We start from the raw sequence: 26,455 nt of genomic DNA, 5'->3' as shown, positions 1-26,455 counted from the left end.
CAGAGTGCACTAAGAACTGTCAGGAGACAGCACGTAGCAGCTCAGCTTAGGTTTGCAAACCTCGTGACTTCTGGAACAACGGCCTTTTGACAGATGCAAAGCACCACGTTTGACAAAAACCAAACTGTCAGCACGGTGGCAATGGGATAATGATTTGGGCTCGTTTAGCAGCCACTGGACCTAATAGAGAAAGCTTGGGCAAAATAGGGTCATACAAACTGGACAGTGATATCGAGCACATCAGCAAATCTACAACCGAATGGCTGAAAAATAAAGAATCAAGGTGCTTCATACATTCTGCACAGAACCCCATGAAAACTTTATTTTGTCATATCTACAAATATTGACTGATCTGTTAATGGCTACATTATTATAACTTTTGTTTGTTTGAACTTTTCTGTCCCTTAAAGCAGCTGTTATGTGTCTGACAGAGGTCTGTGTGCTAGTTTAGCATGTTATGGGAGCTAGCTACATAGGCTCAGAGTCATTAGTGTCAATGTCCTCTTCCTCTCAACAGTGTAATGGGGTTAGCTCAGAGACCTTTAGAGCTCCCAGGGCTTCTCTGGTGGCTGCCTCTGTGGCTGAAAGAGAAGATAAGAAGAGGACGGAAACACGACTAGAGTGCAGTACAAAAAAGATGGAAAGACAATGTGAAAGTCAGGTTTCAAAGTGATGATGAAAACAAGCAGACCGTTATGGATTCCAACACATTCAGTCCACAGTAAACAGAACGTTTGACAGCCAGTCTTTTCAAATATAAATGACATTTTTATGACTTCTGTCAGACTGCATCCAAATGCATTGTGTCACATTGCTGTATAAAGCTGAGACTAATAAAAATGAACTAGCTCCTTCTGCTACAATGGAAGCTAGCAATGCTGGTATAAACATAAGTGATATAGATGGGTCTAACGTGACTACAGTTCTGACACTGGGGAAAACTACGCTAACAACTGTGTTCTTGTTGTGTAACTAAGGAGGCAAAAATGAAGGACAGTCACGGTGAGAAGCAGGAGTGTCAGCAGGCCACCTGGTCACGCAGCAGCGATCTGTCTGTGGAGCTCTGCGCATGTTGCAAATAAACAAAGGCTGTTGATGCACAGTGTGTCATTAGAAATGCAGCATCTTCATGCTTGGTCAGCTCCACGTCCCCCTTAACTAGCTTTAGCTTCCTCAATCCTCCCCCCGGTGTTATGTTCCTGTTTCCTGTCTGAAACATCGCTTTCAACATACTGTGAGTCGGCTTTTATTGTATTTATTCCATAAATTTGTCAGCCGAATGAATAAATAACACCATATAATTCAGTACAACCAAAAACCAAACCACAGCAAAACTGTACAAAAGAGCCAAACCTCCTCTCACACTAACACTGGCACAAAACTGTGAACTGGGAGCTTGGACAGCTCTTGGACCCACTTCTTCAACGCTAAAACCAAGAACACCCCCCAAAAATCAAACAAATAAAGAAAAATCAGCAAAATTGAAGACATGCCCTGAGAGCTGACAGAGGTGAAACTGACAGCTGAGGTGAAAAGCAAAGGTGAAAGGACCGAGGAAGCCTCAATCAGCCACACATCTTTCTACCCTGACAGAAAAGGTTAGTGAAAGCTTCATTGTGCTCTGACAGCAGGATCAGAAGGAGTCAAGGGGAGGAAAGTGGGAGGCAGGAGGGGAGGAAGGGACTCAAACTTAAAGGTCAACTTTATCTGCTAAGGACAGGCCAGACACGGCAACATCGCTTTGGGATTCTTTTTCATGGATCACCTAAAAGGGATGCTCTTATTTGGTGTGTGTTTGTGTGAGCGTGCACGTTCATGTCTGTGAGTTATCGTGTTCAAAGTGTTCAATACCAGAGGCAAAGAGAAAAAACTGAAGAGCAAAGAAGGAGATGCTTACAAACTAAACAGGCCCAACCTACACTGTGCTGCCAAAGCCACCCTTTCTTTACAAACAACTGCTTTACAGGTTTTGCACAGGCACTGTTAAAGGTGGATGACGCTGTGTCAGTGATAAACAGGTGGAGAGCTGCAGATGTTACATATACTGTTACATGTCTAACGCTTTTTTAAAAAAATGATTTCTATCACATCACACTTCATGTTTTGCCTAATTATGTAAAAATGATTCACATTTTGGATTTTATAACATTAAAATCTTACAACATTTTTATAGCCCGAGTTCCTGCAGCCCTGAAGCACACGCCCCACAGCTTGTTGTTGGGATTCTACTTGCCTGGAGGTCTTTAATGTTGGGGAAGGGAATTCCAACGGCGACTACTGCCCTGGCGTTGTCGTCCGTAAAATCAAGCCCTTCGCTCACTTTACCCCTACACACAGCAATCAGCAGTGCACCATCTGTATCAAACAAACACACGCCATGAGCCGTGAACATGACGTGGGAGAAGGCGTGTATGTGGTGCGCAACTATGTTCGAGTGGTACGACTCATTGAAATGGATGCTGGGCAGATCTAGCATCCATTTGAAGGATTCATTATCCAAGTTTTTGGATAGTAAAACAATTTCTGTCATTTACTTTTTTAGCCTCTAAACACAGATGTAACAAAGAAAGCAGAGAAATCCCCAACAATCATATGACCCCCTATGCCTCCCATTCGACTTTTAAATACTCTAGGAACAACAAGTAGGCCTGCAGTGTGAGAGCGAAGTGCTCTAATGGGATGATATGGTACTACAAGGTCATTAAGATAACCTTAATGAGCTTATAGATCCTCGTATAAGAATAATATTAAATCACAGCCATTGACAAGCCCCTTTCCAAAGAGTGTGTCATTGGTCATTGACCAGTTTCTTATTAAGATTGCTTCTAACAGAGGCACACAAACTTTGTGACAATAACAATAACCTGCTGAATTCTGGATTATTCAGCTGTGGATTATGCACATTGAATCACTAGTAAACAGCAGCTGTTCCAGAGTCAGCATAACAATGTGTATCAGTCTCACCTTTTTCTTCACAGTATTTGATGGCACTGTAGTACGTGTGAAGCAGCTCATCAAAGTCTCCCTTGCCTCCACCACCACGGGGCTCTGTGATCACCGTTTTCTGTTGCTCTAGCTTGTCCCAGAGACCAGTTTTGGTCCATCGGTCTCTCAGTTTATCCAGCATCTGATTAGAAAACAGGAAATACATCACCACAGAGGATTTTAGCAAACAGAATGTCCATCCATCCATCTTCTTCCGAACCACCTCACTGACTCCTTTCGATGTGGAGGAGCAGTGGCTCTGCTCTGAGCCCCTCCCGAATGGCTGAACCTCTCACCCTATCTCTAGGGGAGAGGCCAGCCACCCTTCGGAGGAAACTCATTTCCACCGCTTGTATTTGCGATCACTACCCACAGCTCGTGACCATAGGTGAGGGTAGGGACGTAGATCGGTAAATTGAGAGCTTCGCTTTTACACTCAGCTCTCTCTTCATCACAACAGACCGGTACAGGGTCTGCATTACTGCAGCCGCTGCACCAATCCGGCTGTCGCTCCCTTCTCCCATCACTCGTGAACAAGACCCCGAGATACTTAAACTCCTCCACTTGGGGCAGGGTCTCATCTCTGACCCGGAGTGGGCACTCCAGCCTTTTCCAGCTGAGGACCATGGCTTCAGATTTGAAGGTGCTGATTCTCATTCCCACTGCTTCACACTCGGCTGCGAACCGTTCCAAGGCGAGCTGGAGGCCATCACCCGATGAAGCCAACAGAACCACATCATCTGCGAAAAGCAGAGATGTGATCCTGAGACCACCAAAGTGAAAGCCTTCCGCCACTTGGCTACGCCTAGAAATTCTGTCCATAAAAATTATGAACAGGATCGGTGACAAAGGGCAGCCCTGGTGGAGCCCATCACCCACCAGGAACAAGTCCGACTTATTGCCGGCTATGCAAACCAAGCTCTTGCAACGGGGAATCACACTCCTCAGCCTCCCTGGGAAAGTCTATGCCAGGGTGCTGGAGAGGAGAGTTCGTCCGTTAGTCGAACCTCGGATACAGGAGGAACAATGCGGTTTTCGTCCTGGTCGCAGAACACAGCTCTATCCTCTCGAGGATACTTGAGGGTGCATGGGAGTTTGCCCAACCAGTCTACATGTGTTTTGTGGACTTGGAGAAGGCATTCGACCGTGTCGCTCGGGGGGGTCCTGTGGGGGGTGCTCTGGGAGTATGGGGTGCCTGGCCCATTGCTACGGGCCATTCAGTCCTTATACAACCGTATTTCACAGGCAGGTGTGGGCAATTCCTTCGTTATGTCATTATCAATTAAGCAGACAAAAGGCCTGGAGTTGATCTGAGGTGTGGTGCTTGCATTTGGAAAATGTTACTGTGGACAGAAAACATGTGGTCAAAGGAGCGCTCCATGCAGGTGAAACAAGCCATCCTTATGCTGCGAAAATAGAAAACAAACATCCGAGAAAGTGGCACAATATTAGAAGTGGCAAAATCTTCAGTTTGGTACATCCTGAGAAAGAAAGAAAGTACTGGTGAACTCAGCAATGCAAAAACACCTGGAAGTCCACGGTACATAATAGCAGTGTATGATCGCAGAATCATTTCCATCTCTTCACAGCAGCCAGTTACAACACTGTCCAGGAGGTCAGCGTATCGATATTCAAGTCTACCATAAAGAGAAGACTGCGTGAAAGTAAATACTCAGGGTTCAGGCTGTTAGCCACTCATAATCCTCAAGAATAGAAAGGCTAGATTGGACTTGGCTAAAAAAAAGCAGCACAGTTCTGGAAAATCATTGTTGGACAGAGTAAACTAAGATCAACCTCTAACAGAATGATGGCAAGAAAAAAGTAAATGTACTGATTCTTTTATAGCGCTTTTCTACTCTCCTGGAGTACTCAAAGCGCTCTCTACAACACGCCACATTCACCCCATACACACCCATTCACACAAGCACTATTATCTATACTGTGAGTGCTTTCTAACTATTATTCAAACGCATTCATACTCCGATGGATGCATCGGAGAGCAAGTTGGGGTAAGTATCTTGGCCCAAGGATATTTGCCATGCAAACTGGGGGAGCCAGGGATCGAACCACCAACCTTCCGATCAGCAGCTGACCTGCTGGAAGAGGAATATCCTTGAATGGTCAAGCCAGTCCCTGATATTAGCCCAACTGAACCTGCATTATACTTGTTGAAGACTAAACTTTGGACAGACCGGCCTACAAAGCAACAGCAACTGAAAGCCGCTGCATCCAAAAGGAGGAAACCAGCATCTGGTGACGTCCACCAGTTCAAGACTTCAGGCTGTCACTGGCAGCAGACGGTCTTCAGCCAAGTATTAGAAATGAACATTTCCTTTTCAGTTTTAATTTGTCCAACTGCTTTAGTTCCTCTTTCTGTTCAACCCACTGAATTAAAGCTGAAAGTTGTTTCATTTAAATTTCATTGTGTGATGCACAGAACCAAAATTAGTCCAAATATTTATGGGCCTAACTGTATATCTGCAAATAAGTAACCCACCATCTTCAGACAGTGTCAATCTGTACCCTGTGCAAGGTACCACACTGTGAAATATTAATACACCTTCGAAGTCTAAAACAACCTTGCAACAAGAAAAGCAATTATGTTTGCTCCTGTGTCCTCACACTGCTTGGATTTCTTCTCTCGACTTTAACTTGGCAGAGAGCTGATGTATTCAAACCTCCTCTGCAATAAAAATCACTGTTGCTGTACTATTGTTAGCGCAAAAAGTCAGCAGCTCTCCGGGGAGGCACATTGATCTAAAAGCCCTCATTCAAGCCCCACTCGTGTTGGTCCTGTGCAGATTACATCCTTGAATAAGCATGGCTTCACAACCAGAAAGAGGCTTCACTGGCGTGGAAATGTGTTAGAAGGGTCAAATAAAAGTTCTTCTCATAGTCGGCAGAAAACTTCTTAATGGGTTAATAGTGTCAAACTGTCGATCGTAAGCTAGCTGCAGGTGAGACCTTCGGCTGGGAGGAATGCAGAGGATATTTGCACACTTGTAAACCTATTGCGTTCACCTGTGTTGCAACCAAAACACCACAAACCAGCAGACCTCAAACAGCACAGAAGTTTACTTTTTGGGTTTTGTGCAGTACTGAGGAAAACAACAGAAGCAAATGGGACAGCAGGGGAGCGCTGATATATTTTTGCAATCCAGTGTGACGGCCCCACACCGATCAAACGAAGCGTGGGAAAGATTTCATCAGGTTGGTGCCTACTAAAGCAAGCGAGGTCAGAATGTTTGCATCAATAAAACATGACTCACTCACTAAATATGCAGCATTACATCAACAAGGACCCCCCTTACGTGCATCTTCAACTCAGCAAACTGTTTGCCCTGCAATTGCTTTGCAGTGCAGTCTTAAGCGAGAGATGAATAATTCAGGTTATGTACTTTAGGCTGATCTACCACTAAACAAAACAGCCATTATCTGCCAGGCTGCGCTTGGAAAGGAGGTGATTCCACATGGAGATGAGTATGGAGACAAAATGTTCCTACTGATAAAACTGATGTGACGGAGTCTGACGGTGTTTTATACTCACTACACAAAAGGTCGGGGTTTGTATTTTTAGCAATGAATAACACAAAGGGCCTTTCAAAATAAAGGTTTGTGGTGAACACTTTAGTCGCGGATCAGTTTGGGCAATCTAACGTCTGTAATCTGATTGGTCTCTGTATTGATCACCTAAAGATGATGACGATCGTCACAGTTCATCAGAAGATCATGGGGTTTTTAAAGGGATAATAGTCTCCTAATGCACAGACAGGAGACCAGTCTCGACTACAAACTGATCGCCTGGGCAAAAAGGCTAAAGTCCTGCAGAGAAATTAAACACAGAGGCCTTGGTAACCGCACTAGAATCACCATCTGGCAGTTAGATAAGCCCTTTTCCCACCTGATTGGCCGAGACATGGAAGTACAACATTGGTCCAATAGAGCAGCGGTCCCCAACCCCCGGGCCTCGGACCGGTACCGGTCCGTGAGTCGTTTGGTACCGGGCCGCGAGAGTTGAGGCTCAGGTGTGAAATGTATAGTTTTCAGGGTTTTTATCGGTTTCCAGCGTTATTTTGTTAGCGTTTTTTATCGTTTACTCGGTTTTCCTGGGTCTTTTCACGTGCGTTATGAATAAATTTTCTTTTTTTCGGTACCGGTACTGGTTTTATTTTGTTGTGTTTATCCGCGACACCTTAAAGGCCGGTCCATGAAAATACTGTCGGGCATAAACCGGTCCGTGGCGCAAAAAAGGTTGGAGACCGCTGCAATAGAGGACTGCGGTGGCGTTTTTAAACCTGTCGACTGCAGCCCCAAAAGGATTTGCGTCCTCCTGTCATGTCATTTTCGCGATTTCTTTTTAAATTTTGGTAAAGATTGTACAGCATACATCATTAATGCGTTAAAAATAATGAAACGAAACAAGAATTGGGTGCTTAATATTTAATATAATTCTGCCTGAATACTTCACTCTTCTTGGCAGAATTAATACAGTTCATATAGACTGGTTGTTTTCCCGGCACAGACCCGGCATGGTCCATAGCGTCTGACCACAGCAGCAGACCTGACCCTGGCTTTCAAACCTTGTGTTACTCGTGTGTGGTTCCTCACATTTACAGAGTTGTTTGTATATAGTGTGTAAATTAGTTGACTTGTAAATAGACACTGAAACAGAAGGGCTGAGCTGATTTATTATTTTCTTGTACTGTTTCCTCCTGTTTAGGGAGTTAGGTGTAGCACGTGTCTTTTGTTTGGTTTTTGTTTCACACCTCCTTTCCTGACTTAGCTTGTTTTTGTTTGTTATTTTGTCCTTTGTTCACCCCAGGCTTCAGTTTTCAGTGTAGACACAAATAAACCACCGTTCACTTCAAAGGTTGGCTTCTGGGTATGGTTCACTTCCTTTCTACCCCTTATGTTATGTTCCTGTACCCCTAGACTGGGGCGTAACATATGGGATCATTTTCCTGTTGGATCACAAAATTGTGTCCAAGTTTCAACCATCTAGTGGTTGATCTGAGGTAAAGTTAAAGAATTTGGAGCTAGTCCTCCTTCATTGTTCTACTTTATGAAATGTGTTGGGGTGTCGAACTCCAGGCCTCGAGGGCCGGTGTCCTGCAGGTTTTAGATATCACCGTGGGTCAACACACCTGAATGAAATGATTAGTTCATTACCAGGCTTCTGGAGAACTTCATGACATGTTGAGGAGGTCATTTAGCCATTTAAATCAGCTGTGTTGGATCAAGGACACGTCTAAAACCTGCAGGACACCGGCCCTCGAGGCCTGGAGTTCGACACCTGTATGTTAGTCAGTCTATGACTGCTGTCAAACAAATCCTTTTATACTAGCAAACAAAAAATACCGGTTGCAGTTAATTATGTCCACTGGGAAGAAGTTAAAACGGCTTCGGCAAGTTACTGTAGAACCTGCAGCATTATTTTTTAAAAGATTTAAGTGATTTTATGTATTTTTCACTCTGTGTGGATTAAACGAAATCTAAAATCAATTCAAACTTCTGCAACATCTGTCCTGTACAAACAGTCAGATTTACCAAAGTTGGAATCGCCAAATTACCACGACATTCACACAAGGACTGCGGATTTTTCTTATTTTTTAAACACAATCACATTTTATCAGCTTATATCCTTATACATGCTGTCTTTGTACTATTCCACTCTCTTCATTTACATTTACATTTCTCAAATTCTTTAGAATTGTGGAATAATTTGGAATTTAAACCACCCAGTGGGGGTGCCATAGGAATACTTGTCTGCATTTCTTTAACATATCTGTAAATGGGTTAGTATGGAATAAAATGTGTGATGCTATCAAGATGCATGGCTGCATGTGTGAAAGTGACCATTGTACAGTCAAACAAATCTTCAACACCTTCAACAAACACTTTCAACCAGGAGTGTGAGACACTCAACACAGAAACTGCAGCCACCAAAATGACAGACATGAGCAGCATCATGAATAATTCAGGGGCATCATCTGAAGACCTGCTGTTTAGATGTCGGACCTTGGTTATAAAATGTTAATCTAACGAATAAAACAGAAAATTCTCCCATCCAGAATTTTATCATCAACTTAATTTAAGAAAAATAAAACAAGTGAGGCTTACCAATTCAACACCATGGAGACTATACTCGGTAAAACTGCTCATTTTTATATTTGTATAGGTATATATTGGTTAAAAAAACCTCTAATTATAATTATGTTTCACTGCACATCCAGGAGAAAAGCATTTATTGAACTTGCTTCTAAAAAGCAGCAAAGCTGTCATTTAAAAGTGAATTTATCTGTGAACCACCATGTTTAGACTTCAGCAGGGATCTCACAGCAGCAACGTTATGATGCCCGTACAACATGAATGGGAATGAGCAGTATTTAGCACATAGGAGAGCACAACAGTGTTAATAATGCATTGCCCTTTCTAGGCATGGTAGGTGCAACGCTCAGCCTCTGCCGTTGACGCAGTAAAGTGGGCCAGATCCTTCTGCCAACTGGGACGGGGTGGTGAAACAACGTGGCGGAAGCAGTGAACTGTAGTCTTTCTCGCACTTTTACACTTCCCCTCTCTTTCTCCCCTTACTATCGCTCCATCTTTCACCTCCTCTGCATCTAGCCTCACTCTATCTCCTTTCCCAGATCCCCTGTGTCAGTGAGCTACGTGGCGACACATCAGAGCTCCTCTAGTGCCTGCTGAATTATGGAAAGGGATAGGAGGCAACGGCATTAATGAAACATGCTGCTAGGAGCCACATTTCGCAGTGGTGAGGGGAGACGTGTTGTTGCGGCTTAAATTATTCACCCTCAAAATATCACAGCAACCATCACGCCAAGACTGGTGGCGAGAAGCCACCTGCCACCTCTGAGATGCCGCTCTTCCCTCGTCGTCTGCCCGGCCACATCGGCGGTGACAACAGACGCTGCAAAAACGCTGCATGCTGCCCAAAGAGGAGGACGTCGTCTGCTACGACATCATCTAATTTTCATAAGAATAAATGTCAACTTAAGTGTTTTGAAGCATTATTCAGTTATCTTTCATTTCATTATAAAATGAGTTATGGTCGTAATCTCCACTTCGATGCGGTGGATCCGCTCAAAACTCGAACCTTTACTTCATCAAATGCCTTCCAAGGTGATTATAAAATAAAGTCCAGATAATAAGAAGTATCCACCTGCACCAATCCCAGCCTGCCAGGCCTTTACTATCATCTCGTTCTCTTTATTGAATAAATCTGAAGATTTTTCTCCTCACAACTCCTGAGGTGTCTACCACAGTTTGGCCTAGTTTCATAGACCCATAAGAACTCTATAGGATTAAAACCAATGAATGCATTGGCAGATTATCATCTTAAAGTTCCAATCAAACAGTAGTGGTGTGCGGATTGATACTGAAATATTGATTCTTCCGATACCAGTAATTTATGTTCTAGAATCGATTCTAATACAAAAATATCGATATTTAAGTACTCTGGGGTAAATTTGTAGTTTATCATTAACAGGAACACAGTTAAGAAAGAAACTATATCATTCAGATCTTCTAAATTTGAAGGAACTACTTCCTCTTACGCCTTTCATAGACATATGCAAAATACAGCTGTATAAATATGTCGCAGCCCCTGGCATGCGCACTCACAACAGTGGCTTAGCGTAAACGGAGTCATGTGTGGACATTTTTTACCTCCACAAACAGCCAAGACGCGATTTGCGATACATGTGGCAAGACAGTGAGGTGTTGTGGCAACACCACTAACCTCGTCAAACACCTCAGAGTAAATCATATCAAAGAACATGATGAGCTTATGTTGAGGCGAAGTGAAGAGGAGGAGAGGGACAGGTGCTGCTAGGGCGAGACAGATGTCTCTCGCAGAGTCCTTTAGTGCTGCAGGCAGGCAACGTGTTCAAACAGCGCACAACTTCAAGTTTTTTTTATTTCTATATGATAATTCTGCATTATTAAGCAATATGAACAAGTAGTCTGATGTCCTTTAATCATTATTAAGCTATATCCTTATATTATTACTACAATTACATAATACAATATATAATTGCATTATGAAATACAATGAAACATTAAGTTTTTGTACAGAGTATTGGTATCGGATCAGTATTGTCGATACCGCCCTGAATTTTACTTGTTATCGGATTGGAAAGGAAATCAGTGGTATTGCACATCACTATCAAACAGCATCTTCAGGTCGTGTCATTGGACTACAAAAATGTACAAAAAGCATTTTCTCCATCCAACAGCTTTACATTTGTTCCGAACTCTCGAAAATCTCATTTAAAACCAAAGTGAACAAGAGTTCAGTGAAACATTGTTACAATGTTTGTGTCTCTGAGCCCAGCTTTTCTACTTTGTTCATATTTAAAGATGCGTTTAAATATGAACAAAGACATAAATGTTTAAAAACATATTTTAATTTCAAAATGTTGCTTTCTTTTTAAAAGGCATCACCACACAGATCACATGTTGTATTCAGACAGAAAGGAATAGCTACATTTTTACTGCACTGCTGGAATCACAATATAAGAGACGCTGTTTAGAGTTTTCCTAATCATAAAAAGCTGTTGGGGGTTTTACACACACATACTCACAGTGCATAAAGAAAGACGAGGCTGTGCAACATTTTTGCCATCTGGTAAGCAAAAATGTACTTCATGCTTGAGTAAATTAAACGTCTTAACCAAACCAAGCAAAACCAAAGATCTTATATGAAGGAAGGTCAAGGAAGGAATTTCGGGGGCACCAAAATTATTAGTTTATTTTATATGTAGGAAAAACCGTGACAGTGTGGAAGTAAAATGACATAACGCTGTGTGCATATACACATTAGATGTGTTAGAGACTCCCATCTTCGGTTTTGGAGTTAAACTGTTGGTTTGACAAAACAAGCAATTGGAAAATTCCATCTTGAGACTCGGAAAACTGTGACGGTCGTGCTCATTATCCAAAATGCAAAGCAGCACTGCCCTATATTTGTTTTTACATGATCTGCATATGTATACTTTATTTCATTTCATTTATTTCAGTCGCGGTGACACGAACAAATCTTTGCTACAGTAGATTAGGCAACAAAGAGATGACTCGCGCACCATTTAATATGTGCTTTTTAACTCTGAAAATATGAGCCTTCCCGAAAAGAAGCCCCAGCTTAGTCAGACAGCCGTAACGCTGAAGTTTCCACTGTAAAAACTCAAATAAAACATCTCGGCTCTAAAACAGCCAGGAGGGATATGCTACACTGACCCACGCTCCCTAAAACAGACAGCGGCAGCCCCACACGTGGAGCTGTGATTGGTGCTGCTGAGGACAGTGGTGTTGCTGGGTGTTTGCTCTGTAGTCCGCTTTGACTTTGATTTGACACAAACTCGGCAGAGCCAAGGCGCCGGCGCTGGGTGCGTCTTCGCGCAGACAGGGAGGCGACATCACCTAATGGCCCTTATCTCAGTCTCCTTTAAAAGCATCTTTTATTCCCCACCATCTTTTCACCTCAGCAAAGCTCTGCTTTTTTCTTTTAATAAACCATCAGTCTCCCACGGAGCATCGGTCTCTTCCCTTGGCGGCTGAGACCAGACGGCAAAGCCTGCTGTGGTTTTAATGGGCATTAACTGGGGGACAGTTGAAGCCTAAGTGTTAAAAAACCCACAGCGTCTAAGGGAAACTGTGATTATGGGCTTACATGTTTCTTTATAAAACTAATGCTAATGTCCGCTATAATTCCAAGTCATTTTTTTCTAGTAAAACACTTAAAACTGCACCAATGCAACCTGTGTACTGTTGACTCGTATGTGTTTATGTGTGTGAATGTGAGGGCAGCAGCGTCTCGAGGGACACTTCTTTGGCACACTCGCCTCACTGCTCTCTCCGTCTATCGCAGAAGCAGCTTTGCACGAGGGGTTGATAGGCATCACCTAGACACACTGAACAGGGATGTCTGAAGATGACCTTTCTGTTGACTATGCGCACATAAAACGTGCACATCGCAGGCCAGACGGGACTCAGCGGCACCAACGAGGCCTCAGCGGACTCCAATTAATACCCCAGCCCTTCATATCCCCTCATCTCCTCATCTTTAAGAGCTGACTGCAGATTAAATATTTATGCATCAGCACAGAGAGAGAGATAGAAGACTCCTACACGGCTATCAATAATAAAAAAACATCCCACAGCTCATAGTCGCTGCTCGGTTGGCATCAGAGGCTGACAAAAAGGAAGGTAAAATGAGAAAACAACAAGGCTCAGAGTCTTAGCTTTCCCTCACAGTTTGCAAGCTGGTGTCATCGGCTCTTTAAGAGTGCAACTGGATAGCGAGCCAACAAGGACTGCAGAGAAATCAAATCAGCGATCACTGCGTGGGACATGCTGAAATTTAAGTCCAACATGGACCGCGCACACGTGCCAAAGGCAAAAGACAGAAATCCCAAAGGCAAAGCACAGCTGTGAAAGTCCTCTGTTTGACTCATCCCAGCAAAACAAGACATCAGTGACGGCTGGCTTTCACGACAGTGCGCCTTTCCATTTCAAACAGGAAGTGAGTGGAGAAGATAACAGCACGAGTGGTGGCCCACAGATGAGTGGGACACTGGCTGAATAAGTAAGATTTAGGTTATAAAAGATAAAGCTGATGATGTATTCATCAAAATGATTGCGTGCGATTTGAGGCGAGCAAAAAGTTAACATAACGCGGTTTCTTTTTCTCTTTGCAGGTTGCACGCTAAAAAGCACAACATGCATCGTATCATTGCTCCAAATGTGTCTGACGTGACTGACAGTCAAGGATTTAAACATTTTCCTGCTGCGTGGACGAGCCTGCATGCACAGAGACAACCATACAAGGATATCCGGTCTCAGTGACAAACAATACACAGAACCAAGAACAGAAAATATCTCTTTGGCTTTAACCTTTAACACACAGGGATTGTGCACATGTTGTGCTGCATATTCACTTCTGACCTTTTAGCCATATGTAACATGAACATGTACCACTGGAACGCTACATATGACTGAAAATAAGAAAAAAGCTCCACCTTGAGTGGTTCAGAGTGCCAAAAGATCAAATTGTTGGATGGTTGGACTTTATTCGAAAATAAATATTTCAGGTTACTTAAAAACATTTAGAGTGACTTTTATAGGGTTTCCTGCAGTTACATGTAACACTTTGGTAGTGGACAAGCACCCACGATGTCGTACGAAATCCACTCGGCTCTCTGTAAGCTAATGTGACAACTGAGCTACGGTGGACATGAATGATTCACAGCCAAAAATGAATGACAAACGTAGGGGGGACAAAGCCTCTATGAGCGCGCTCTCAGAAGCAGCATCATTAACTGAAAGAGAACACACTTCTGTGAGGATGACGCCATTTTTCCTTACAAGCTCCTCCATTGATCAGTGGAGATCTGTTGTAACATGCGATACGGCAGCATCTTCACAGTGGGAGTGGAAGGAATGCCGTCCCTTAAAGAGGTACTTTGTCTGTCACATGTTCTTATACATGCCAAAGCATTGCATGTTACCTAAATCTGTGGTCTCTAGCGCCTCCCAGTGTTAAGCTACAGCACTACGACTCATTTTCAGTGTGAATTTAACATCATGCAGAGGATGCCTCCACACAAAACAGATCGTTTGCTTGTAATTGAAAGTAAAAAGACAACAACAGTTTTATTTTCATTTATACTGCATTTGTTTGTGTTTTTAGGGGACTATTCCTTTGAGCTTAATAAATAATGTTTAATAGTAAGAAGAAATAAAAATGCCTACATTAAGTCATTTCTAGAATCTATTCTATTATGCACAGGAGCCAGAAGCACGACTGCAGATTATAGTCGAGTCGAGTCCTGAAGCACCAACAAAAAATGCTAACTGGTTACTTTTACACACTAAGCTGTCTACACATTGGTAAATAGGCTGTTTCTCTCACAAATAAAAACAGCTTTATATTGTAAGGTTACAATCCTACAATAATTCAAAGAGAACCCCAACAATCGGATGCTTCCTATGAGCAAGCACTTGGCGACAGTGGGAAGGAAAAACTCCCTTTTGCATCATGGGAGTCCCCCAGCAGCCTATTGCAGCATAGTGAGGATTCAGGGTCACCTGATCCATCCCTAACTATATGCTTTAGCAAAAAGGAAAGTTTTAAATATAATCTTAAAAGGTGGGGGCTGGTTCTGCACAAGAGGGGTGTGGAAGCTGAAGGCTCCGCCTCCCATTCTACTTTTAAATACAGTGGAACCCCGGGCTTACGAAGACCCCATTTAGTTACGAAGGCACTTAACGGCAATATTTCTGCCCCTGGTACGGCAAAATGCCCACGTAAGGTAAAGCCATACCTCCCGGCTAACGTCTTTGAGCGTGTTATTCACCTTTTTCTTACTTGCAGATTAGACTACTGCAATTCATTGTATTATGGTCTAGATCAGGCCACCATCCATCGTCTTCAGATGGTTCAAAATGCAGCTGCTCGCCTGCTAACTGGTACCAAACGGAGAGAGCATATAACCCCAGTTTTAGCTTCTTTACACTGGCTTCCTGTGTCCTACAGGATCCAATTTAAACTTCTACTTTTTGTTTTTAAGTCACTTAATGCCCGAGCCCCTCCTTACCTGTCTGAGCTCCTCTCTGCCTATGCTAGCTCAAAACTAATGCTGTCCATCCCACGGACTAACCTCAAATCCCGTGGTGATAGATCCTTTTCTGTGGCAGGTCCCAGACTCTGGAATAGTCTCCCCTTAAATATTAGATCTGCACAAACACTTGAGCAATTTAAATCTTTACTAAAGACACATTTCTATGCCCTGGCTTTTAACACACTATGACCCAAGCATTCTGGTCTTATTTGAATTAGTTTAGTTATTGTTTTAATTCTTTTACTGTCCTATTATTGTTTTTTTACTGTTATTATTGTATTACATTGTTGCTTTTTAATACCATTTTTATATTGTTAAGCACTTTGTGCAGCATCGGCTGTTTGAAATCTGCTATATAAATAAATTTGACCTTAACGAAATAGATAAAATAGAAAATGTCAAAAAATTAAATAAAATTCCATAATGTTATGTACATGTACACATACGTATGCTTTCTTCAACTCCGCCACCTCTTCCTCCACCAAGAACTTCGTCTTCAGCCAGCATTGCATAACTCAAAAGGCGATGGAAAAAGGTGCTTCTACTTACGAAAATTTTAACTTACGAAAGACCCTCTGGAACGAATTAATTTCGTAAGTCGTTGTTCCACTGTACTCTAGGAACCACGAGTAAACCTGCAGCGTGAGAGCGGAGTGCTCTGTTGGGGTGATACGGTTTTAAGATGTCTTTAAGCTGGAGCCTGATTATTCAAGACTGTGTATGTGCAGAGAAAGACTTTCTGGATTTAACAGGGAGCCAGTGAAGAGAGTAAAAGGAATTACTAGTAACTAATAAAACTACTAACCAGATAATCGACCCCTGTGGGAGTTTACAATTATTTTAATTATTAAAATATTAAGTTCATAAACTATTTTATGAAAAAAATTGTGAAGGCATTGTAAAGAAGCGTTACAAATGTACAAACGCTAAAAGGTGATATTTACTAACTGCATGTTTGGGAGGAGAAGGTTTAAACGGCACATTTACCTTGTAGGAAGGCAAAAAGCAGAGCACACCCTTGGCCATGACCTGGCAGACGTGGAGCAGCAGGCCACCCACTTCATCCTGGAAGGCATACGTCTCTGCGTTCTGAAAGGTGGCACAGAGCTTCCTGCCTTGAGGTCCTGTGCCAACAGTGCCCACCCAAACCTGCAGAGATCAGACATATTTCTTATCAGAGACACAAACGTGACGCACTGTTCCACTCTCATGTGTGCTGCTTGATTAGTCTGCAAAGTTATCAAAGGTCAGCTTGTCAGCATTCCCTGTAATCGTATTAAGAAGATCCACAATAAATCAACTGTGCTCCAATTTGTTAGGTTACGCTGACATCTGCTGGACAAAAGTGGAACAGCGGAAGTGGAGAAAAGACATGTAAAGTCTTGTTTAGTCGTAGCATGCTATCATTAAATTACAGCTGAGGTCAGAAAGCCTTGTGGAGCCTCTCACTACATATTTTTTCATAATGAGGTTTATGGGTAAACCCACTCACCTGAGACTTATTGATCACATGGTTGGCCTCCAGCTGGATGGAGAATTTCACACCAAGTTCAGAGGAAAAGGAGTCCATGGGTGACAGGGTTCCAGAGGTCAACACAATGCTGTGCACAGACCCACTCAGGTCAGAAAAAGCCTTGGAGGTTCAAACACAGAGAGAGATCATGTATGCACGGCCAAAACACCTGATGTGATGGACAAACTGCTAATCCTTCTTTCATTAAAGTTACGGCTTTTTCCTGTGTGTAGCCTCAGTAATCAGTTATCAATCTAAGTCAGCCAAGTCGACCGTCTCACCACAGCAGGGTTAAGGCACCAGAAGCTCAGCGTCAGGACTTCAGCCTTGACCCGGACAGTCTGGCGTCTATTACGTGGCCGAACTATAAAGCCCTGGGCGTCGGGGACATCGGGGGGAGCCTGGTTTGTCCAAGCATAGCTCTTCTGCAGAGCAACACGATAGTCGTCAGCAAATCTACAAACACACACAGAACAAGCGATTAAACCGTTAAACCAGAACAAGAAGGATTCATCTATGGCAGCGGCATCACTTAGCTCACATCCAGAGCGTGTGTCTGACCTGCAGCTGTCTCTGAAGAGGAAGTCGAGCACCATGAAGAGGTTTTTGAGCACAGTTGCAGTAGGTGGGCTGATGGTTGGAATCTGCACCACGTCTTCTCTCCCATTAACGACTCCAACACGCTCCTCCTTCTCCAAGACTGCTGCCAGGTTTTGCTGTCACACAGAAAACGCAAGAACGGAACAGTGTTGTCCACACGACAGCCTGGCAATGTTAGCGTCGCCATGATTACAGGATGTTCTATGTTAGAATGAATGAACCGTTTGGTGCTGCCCATTCTGGTCGATATGCTGTGCGTACCTTCAGAATGTTGAAGGTGTCTGCAGTGATGCCCAAAGTGTGAAAGATGCCCACTATATCCTTCCCACTCCAGACTTTACCGGCAGTCTCATAGCCGCGCTCAGACATCAGGCTTTGGCTCTCCTGGATCCAGCTGGAGTGACAATCAAAAGACATCCTGAGTGCGCGTGCTCGCTCGCATTAGGATGCGCAGAGAGACAAATGCAGTCACTGACTTGATCAGACTGTAGCAGAAGCCCCTGAGCAGCTCGTGTTTGGAACGTCGGATGTTGTTGTTGACCATGCTGTCCAGCTCGTCTCTGGACATCAGCAGACTCTTGTAGTCCAGTGTGTAGCTGGCGCTCTCCCTCGCACAGTCCTCAATGTTGTGGGCCTCATCCAGTACCAATATCTGGCCTTCCAGGTCAATCTCCATCTGGTGGAGATGGAAAGTAAGACAGAATCAGTGGCCTGCGATCTGGTTTGTTGGTGAGAGAAATTTACTCAAATCTATTTGTACAGTTTGAAATGTACACATTCAAAGTGGTTCACAGGCAAATATCAGGGAAAACGGAACATGGCGATCAGATATAGTAACAGTAGAAACTACAACAATGGTGTCATAGCTCTTTAATGTGGATTCATTAACATGCTGTAAAATTAAGTTGACTTTTGCCTCGTTTCCGTGGTTTTACATACGGAGTTTGCAACGCCACCACAGCCTGTAAAGCTTTTAAATGAAGGGGACAGGTTTCACCATCTTACGTCTACAAATCTGAGTTTGGACGTGGTCATACTGATGAAGTTACTTGAACAAATATTTTTGCTGACAGTCCAGAGCTGCTCCTCCCGCTCTTCCAAACTCTACTCACGCTTTCTCTGATCATTGGGTCCAGCAGGTAGTTATACGGACAGAAGATGATCCAGGCGCTCTGCATGAGCTCACGGGCAGCAAAGTAGGAGCACGAGCGAAGCCGTTTGCCCAGAGTCACCAGCTCCTCAATGTCCCAGGCTGCCCGCAACCCATGGACATGTTGTAGAGTGTTCTGGTCCCGCATCCTCTGCACACCGTGGTAGTAGCGGCAGGACCTTCCCTGCAACGCATGCACAGTGTTACAACAAGGTGTAACATCTCCTATATGTTACCAATTCAAAGGTTCATTTCTAAAACTGGGACTGTAAGATTTCGTAAAACATTGAAAAAACAGTCTTGATTTTTTCTGAAACTCAAAGTTTGAAGCTTTTCTATTGAAATTCATCGTCCGAGCCACAGCCCCTGGCAACGTACTGGGATCACTGGCTTTCTTGTTTCCAACATGTGACACAAAACTGTAAAAACTAGTAAAAAAGAAATAAAAATCTGATTTGAACTTGATTCTAATGCTTTTACTTTTTCACAGCTACTCCACATGGTTACAATATCTAACATTTGTTGCATTTCTGTGTTGCTGTTCAGTCTCAAGTTTCCACTCTGTCCAGAGGTGACATACAGAACTTCAGAGGCTGCCTCTGATCAGGTGTTGCAGCAGCTTAAATGTCCTCACTCATACAGTGAATGTAAGCGGCGTGTAAAGAAGCGCCATCTCATGTACCAGCCCTCAGTTACTCTGTCAGCGAAGCTTTCGACGTCCCACCCTGTCCTTGGTGAATTTGCAAAGGTAACCTCTGACACAATAATAAAATAATCTCTGGATGAAACGGCGCGGTGCTACGCTCGACACTCTGCTGACACTGAGGCCTGTCTGCTGAAGGCGAGTTGGAGGATTAATGACCTCTCGAGCAGTCGGAGGGCGTTATGACTAACGATGGCATTAGCTGAACCATGAATCTCTGAGCGTGTGCAACATGGTAACCAGAGCCGACCCTGAGGTGATGAAGACACATTGTATGATTGACACACAGTAAGGGGTTAAGGCTGGGACAGTCATTTCATATGGGAAGCAAACACCTGCAACGACACTGTGATTGACTCCTTACAGCAGGCGCCTAAACTCTGCCCAGTTTAGGAGACTACAAGCGACTCATGCCTCTAAAAAGCATTTTCCTCAGTGGCTCTGACAGAGTGTTAAAGTGTGTTCTTGCTGCTCCTCTGGGTCGATACTGATGGCAATTACAAACAGGCATGGGCAGTGAGCTGCCAGCTTGTTGGAGCAACGAGTGAATCTGCCTAACACATGTTGCAGGACAGATTCACTGCGAGGGTCTGCGCGTGTGTGTGTCAGTGTTCATCCTCACATCCTTGGCCTCCAGCAGATCCTTGCAGCGTTCATTGCGGTTTGCGTGAGGCACCACGTCTGGGTTGACACAGGTGTGGTCTCTGCTGGATAAGATGGTCATAGGCACGCCGCAGTAAAGGGTGCGCTTCAGCTCATGGGTGATCTGAGTTATCTGTTTATGTGTGCGAGTGCCAAAGAAGATCTTTGGAATCTTTCTTCTGCCATCTTTCTCTTTATCCTTCACGCCATCCTCGGTTGAAGCGCACGGGCACTGCGAGCAGGGTTCAGGAGCCTAGTGGGAGAAAATCATATAAATACTAATACTTGGCACTTTTGTTTAACAGCATGAACCAGATGTTGCTTCAGGAACTGAAAAACATGCCAATGCCAACTGTTGCTTTATGATAAATATCACTGGTCCACAGCAGAAATCAAAGGCCACTAGTATCGCAGTCTTAAATCTCATTTTCTTGCCTTAATTCTGGATTTTCTGGAATAAATAAGACACATTTTCTTCTCCATCACTGCTTGCTTTGGCCTAATATTATGTATGTGAACATTTTCAATGAATTATGAGGAATATCACAACCACCTCGACACCGTTTTGCTCCTTTGATAAGCACACAGGCAAGCATAAAGAATTTGCATCCATACACAAGGTGTCCCGTCACTTTTCACCAGGTGACCTTCTCTCTCTCTGAAAGATGATAGGTCACCATTGTGGTGGCTGAAAAAAATCTAATTGGCTGTCCGGCGGCGCGGTGGATCCTTTTTTCCTCCGGGTCACAGGTGAAGTGCAGCCGGCATGGCTTATGAAACTGATCCTCTTTATGTGTTCGGCCGGTTTTTGTTCCGTTTTAAGTCATCTGATCTTTGATCACTCGCACATATAATGTAAAATCATTGGCTTCTCCAGCCAGGAGAGTACAAATCATTATCAGTGTTATCAGCCTTTAATATTAATCTAGTCTCTCGGAGAATAAAGTTAAATGTATCCCAGCGAACTGATGAAAAGCTGATTTACAAAAACATTTATATATTCACTTAAATTCATTTATTTCTACCAGACTTTTTTCTTTAATAACATTTTGTAGTAGAAACATTTTCTGTGCTACATTTATTTTGAAACACCCCAGCTGAACACGCAGGTTATGGAGATTATTAACATTATATTTTATTTATGTAGCAAAAGTTCAAAAGAAGCAGCATCTCTTATTATAATTATGGGAGAGCCATTAGGTATTCATGTGTCATCTACACGGCTCTCCACCATCATCCACCCTGAAACCATCAAACACATCTTTGTTCACTTCAGCAACATCAGAGGTGTTTCTGCTGGTCTTTCAAACGTCTTATAGAGGATATGCAAAGTCTAAATTATATAAATTCATTAGTGCTAAAATGCTGAATGGTCTCATGCTCTGATCACCTGATCTGATGTGCAGCAGACGTCACAGTTGCTTAATATATATAAAATGCTATGATCTAGAAATCTAGCTCATTTCCATCTCCGTGGTCATTTCCTGGGCCCTACTAGAGTAGCTTTGCATTTTTTTTCCAGCATCAGAATAAACCCTATTTATCTTATACTAAGCCTGGGTGCTCCTTCCATTCACCCTTAGTCTTTTAAACTTGTCTTCTTTTTTGCTGTAGTTCACAAACAAGGTTAGAACAGCAGCGTGCAGGGCAGTCTGAAGCTTTTCTCAAACATGCTGTGTTTAAGTCAGAGTTCTGTGCAAATTATATGAAGGATCCACGTAAGAATGACTGGTATGTGATGTCATGCGTTGCAGCTTATCACGAGGATGAGGAGGTAGCACTTCTGACGACAGACGAGCGGCTCCAGTTACCCGGTGGCTCAGATTTTCCTAACGTGTTTGCCCATCAAATATTACAATGTGTGTTGGAGTGCAGGCCAAAGAAAGCCCTGAGAGAGCCGCCTCTCAGAGTTAAGAGGGATAACGAGCCCTGAGCCCATGTGAAAAATAAACAGAGGTGCTGCGGGGCCCCAACACCAGTTCGAGTTACCTTTCTCTGCTGAAACAGTTACGCTCCACAGTCTGGGCCCCGGGCCCGATCACCTTACCTGCTGCTGCCACGTTAAATAGAGCCATCCAAATATCCTGCCCCAAGATGGCCAATAATTACTTATTCATTGGCAGGTGGGGGGAGGAGGGGTGGGCTGGAGCAGTGCAGAAGGGCTGGCTGATGAATAGAGGCCCTTGTGAAAAGCTGCAGCAGGAAACAGCTGACACAAGAGTATCCTTTTACGCGGCTGCCTCCTGAGATGCCAGGACAACAAGGCTTCGAGCCTGGCCCCACAGCCCAGAGCAGACACCCCCTAGAAAGGAATGCAGATAACTGGCAAAAAGGCCAAGAGGGGCACAACCCTGCTCAGCAACAACAGCATAGTCCTGAACATGGTTCTCTTCTGAACCTGGAGCAGCTCCGTTGGTGTTACTCTGAGTGTGCAGCTACCTGCGGGAATACCCTCATGCTCATCAATGCTCTTACTAACATTGCATTTACAGGTCCACTGCATGGCACAGAGGTACTTTCAGCTGCTTTGCTACACTAAGCCTGCAGGGCACACCTACTCTGCCAGGTGTAAGCGCACGCAGCAGCGAGAGCTCTGGAACTGACAGAACAGAGGTCAGCAGAGTTACCGAACACCTCCGAATATTCACAGGTAGGCTACTGTTGCTCTGCTCCCTGCCAACACCTGAGAGATGGAAATCTCACACTCCGGGGGGCCAGTCGGAGGGCACACAGGGGCTGCAGGCAGTTGATCACTGAGGTATCACTGGCGCCTCTCGCTGGACGCCAATTTGCTCCTCATTCCACAGCTTTCGAGAGGCCTGGAATTCATTCCAGTAAGGGTGGTCTTCAATAGCAAATAACTCTGAAGACATGACACCCAACACCCCCGCCTCCCGATATGGCCACAGCGTGCAGGTAGGGGCCCTGGCAAATACCTGCCCTCCAAAGCACCTGTTTATCCCTCGGGCGCAGTAACCAGCAGGTGAACCCCATTCAATATTTATCCCCGTGGCTTTCACAGATCAGCAGCCCAGGCGAGGCAAACCCTCTTAATTAAAACTGGAGCTTGCTTCAAAGGGCCCCATTCAGGCCGTCAGTCAGCGCTCACAGGACAAAAGAGCCCGGGTCACGTAGCTGCAGGGAAACCAGAGAAGGACGCACTTCTTCATCTTCACTTTCCCTCCTCCTCTTTTTCCACCTCCCACCATCTGATCCCAGCCACACACCTGCGGCAGGTTACGATGAAGTTGTGAGAGTGTAACCACCTCTGCAAGCTGTGCTGCAGCATCCTAAAGCCAAGCACGCCTCAATCATTAGGAGCAACTTGGTAGTCTGTCCAGAGAGAACCTCCAGATATCCACTATTGATCACTTTTGTTTTTGCCCGTCCCGTTCACAATTATTGTCTGAAGGCCAAGAAAAATGCCCAACGGATTTGTTTTCCCAAGTGGATCATTATGGCTTTGCCAGACTGGTCCACCTGATTCATCTTTATTATTTATTTATTTTTTACTTTGAAGTTATTACAATCTGAACAGTTATGACCGAGGGATGGGAAAGATGTAGACAAAAGAAGGGCAAGAAGAGGAGAGGGAAAGAAAAACAGAGGGGAAGAGGGACAGAGAGAAAAGACGGGAAAAATCCACTGCTGCAAAAAAGAAGAAGAAAACAAACAAAAAAAAAGAGAAGAAGACGGTAGGAGAACCGCAGCAATAAGCAAGATGAGCATAAGTATAGAGGCAGCAGCCAGGCAATATAGTGTGTCTGTGAACACCTGTGCGCTTGTGCTCCAAAGGTTTCTACATGTAACGATCTAACAGTAGGTGTGGGGAGCCACAGCCCTGCCAGCAGGCATGGAGGAGATCTACTGATCACTAACGGTGCCGTGAGACCTTTGAGAACATGCTGTGATTGGTTCTGCTTCACACAGGACAGCGAGTAAAACTGCTGACTCATAAGAAATGCTCTGCATGGAGAAACTTGTTCTATCTTATTCTTCAAAAAATTCAACACATTTTGAATATTCTCAGTAGAAGCAGCTAAAAGAAGCAGTCAGCTTATTAATCAAAGTAAATGAATCAGCTACTATTTTAATAATCGTCTCAAAACTGTTTGGTTTTTTTGCATCTTTTGCAACACAGTAGCTTGTTACATTTTTTACTAATATGACTTCACATACAGTAAAACTCCCCAAAATATATACCAACAAATATGACACAGGAGTGATGGTGTTGCTAGTTGTTCAACTTCTGTTTGAACAGGTTGTTTCCCTTTCCAGCAGTTTGAACTGAACGTTGGCCGTCTGACATGACAGCACTGATTTCCCTCATATTGTAAAACTGCAGACTTTTACAGACTCAACAACATGAAGGTAAACCAACAATGACGGCCTGTAATATTAATTATTCAGTCTGTTTATCCTTAATAGACCAAAGAAATAATACTACATGATGCTAAATACTACTGTTTCCTAGAGGGGTGTCACCATAACAATCACTAGGATCACGTCAACAACCCACCTATGATAACGCTGTAAATTCTAATTTTGTGAAGTCATTCGATTCAGACTCGGCGCCACGCACTTTCATTTTCATGTTAACAGAAAAGATAAATACAACCAGATCTCTGATGAATTTGACTCGTGACTTTTTTGCCATTACTTTGTTGTTTTGTAATGTTTCAGTAGTATTGTATAGATATTACAAGTGTTTGGCCCATTTTAGTCTCTGTTATAAAACGTTACATAAAAGGATCAGCGTAGTCTTGTATGTGCATGGATTCCTTACTCAGCTTTTCTGATAACTGCACTGCTGCAACACTGTTCAGACAAGTTCAACAGGTTATTTGTGATACTATCTATATATTACATTCCATAATACTGACAGATTTTCTTTCATTAATTAATTATGTTAGAGTCATTTTGTAGGGCTGACTGCTGATTACTAACTTTGTGTCTTTGAAAACAGGATGGTCCCATGTTTATCCACATTAGACATTTATTATGTTCAAATTCCTTTTTTTTGTGACACAAAAAGTTGATGGCACTCATATCCTTCCTCATGATTTCAATTCTTTTAAAGCCATTTGAAATAAAAACACATTTTATGGTGAAAGACATGAAAACAGCAGTGAAAAGTACAGCGCACACGCTGTTACATTTTCAGTTAGGCCGAAACAAGTTCGAGCCTCTGACCACAGTCTCTATCAATCTGGTGGAGTATACCGCCACCCAGTGGTGATGCTGATTATCTGAAAACCTCTAATATGATCGAAGCGAGAAAATCCACCATAAGAGGGTCAGCCCGTGGCACCGTGTAGCAAACCTTTAAAGCACAACTAACACCAGTGTAACGATGTCTCAGTGAGCCAGCACACAGGCTGGATCTGTCTCACACACAGCATTTTCACAAAGCCTCTGCAACAGAACATCTCAACTATCAGGCTCTGGTACGGTTGTCACGATACGGGAATTTCAAACAGAAGAAAACCACGGGGAAGATCGTGACCCCATCCTGGAACAACAAAAGCTGAAGAAGTCATATCCTGACTTGTTAACCTGTTAATTTTCAACAGATTTTCTAAACTCAAACAACTAATATTGGATTTAACAAAATAGGTATTTGAGATCAAGCTTGGGGGGTTTATTGATTTACAAATTGTTTAAATCATTTCATTACACATGGTGAAGTTAATTACTGTTTAAGTTACTGTAGAATTCAAAAGAAGAGCATTCATGACATTTGGATGAAGACCGGTATTATAAATAAAGAAGCTATAATAAGCAGAGCGCTCACTGACAGACTGCAGCGATCACAGGCTGCATTGTAAAAATGACCTCACAGGTGGCTACAACAAAACAGGAAACACACTTTAATAAATGAATGTAAAAGCAGAAAAATTAGAGTTTGTCATGCTGTCTACATCCACCTGTCCCACTGCTGCGCCTCAGTCTGCAGCTCTGCTTTTGCTCTGATTGGTTCTCCACACTCTGAACTCTGATCAGCTTCACTTCCCCTGCTGCTCTGCACAGCCAGCAACCCTCTGCTTCTCCACGTGTCCGTGATCCGCTCTGTCACAGCTCAATATTCCATCTGCCAGTCGTGCAGTTTGCAATAATTATTAATCTTTTACCTGACTAGCGGCTATGTTAATAATAACAGATGGCTAATGTGGCTATCGGGTAATTGCTAATAGTTAAACAGCTAACGTTAACCCGTGTGCTGG

The 26,455-nt window shown here is 43.5% G+C and overlaps 1 protein-coding gene across 2 annotated transcripts in view; it reads right to left on the bottom strand.

The window, feature by feature from the left end:
• brip1 (BRCA1 interacting helicase 1) overlaps nucleotides 1-26,455 on the bottom strand; it is a 42,561-nt gene that overhangs the window by 9,838 nt on the left and 6,268 nt on the right. For both annotated transcript variants that reach the window (XM_026192376.1, XM_026192375.1), the window contains exons 7-16: nucleotides 20,212-20,484; nucleotides 18,849-19,070; nucleotides 18,213-18,412; nucleotides 17,998-18,130; nucleotides 17,698-17,852; nucleotides 17,418-17,592; nucleotides 17,116-17,256; nucleotides 16,611-16,772; nucleotides 2,965-3,127; nucleotides 2,234-2,355 (exon numbers count right to left, since the gene is read on the bottom strand). In XM_026192376.1, coding sequence (XP_026048161.1) covers nucleotides 2,234-2,355; nucleotides 2,965-3,127; nucleotides 16,611-16,772; nucleotides 17,116-17,256; nucleotides 17,418-17,592; nucleotides 17,698-17,852; nucleotides 17,998-18,130; nucleotides 18,213-18,412; nucleotides 18,849-19,070; nucleotides 20,212-20,484 — 1,746 coding nt within the window. The remainder of the gene's footprint in view (nucleotides 1-2,233; nucleotides 2,356-2,964; nucleotides 3,128-16,610; nucleotides 16,773-17,115; nucleotides 17,257-17,417; nucleotides 17,593-17,697; nucleotides 17,853-17,997; nucleotides 18,131-18,212; nucleotides 18,413-18,848; nucleotides 19,071-20,211; nucleotides 20,485-26,455) is intronic.

This window comes from Astatotilapia calliptera, chromosome 14 (assembly GCF_900246225.1).
Source record: "Astatotilapia calliptera chromosome 14, fAstCal1.2, whole genome shotgun sequence".
Taxonomy (NCBI): Eukaryota; Metazoa; Chordata; class Actinopteri; order Cichliformes; family Cichlidae; genus Astatotilapia; species Astatotilapia calliptera.
This window is presented reverse-complemented; position numbering and strand designations above follow the sequence as displayed.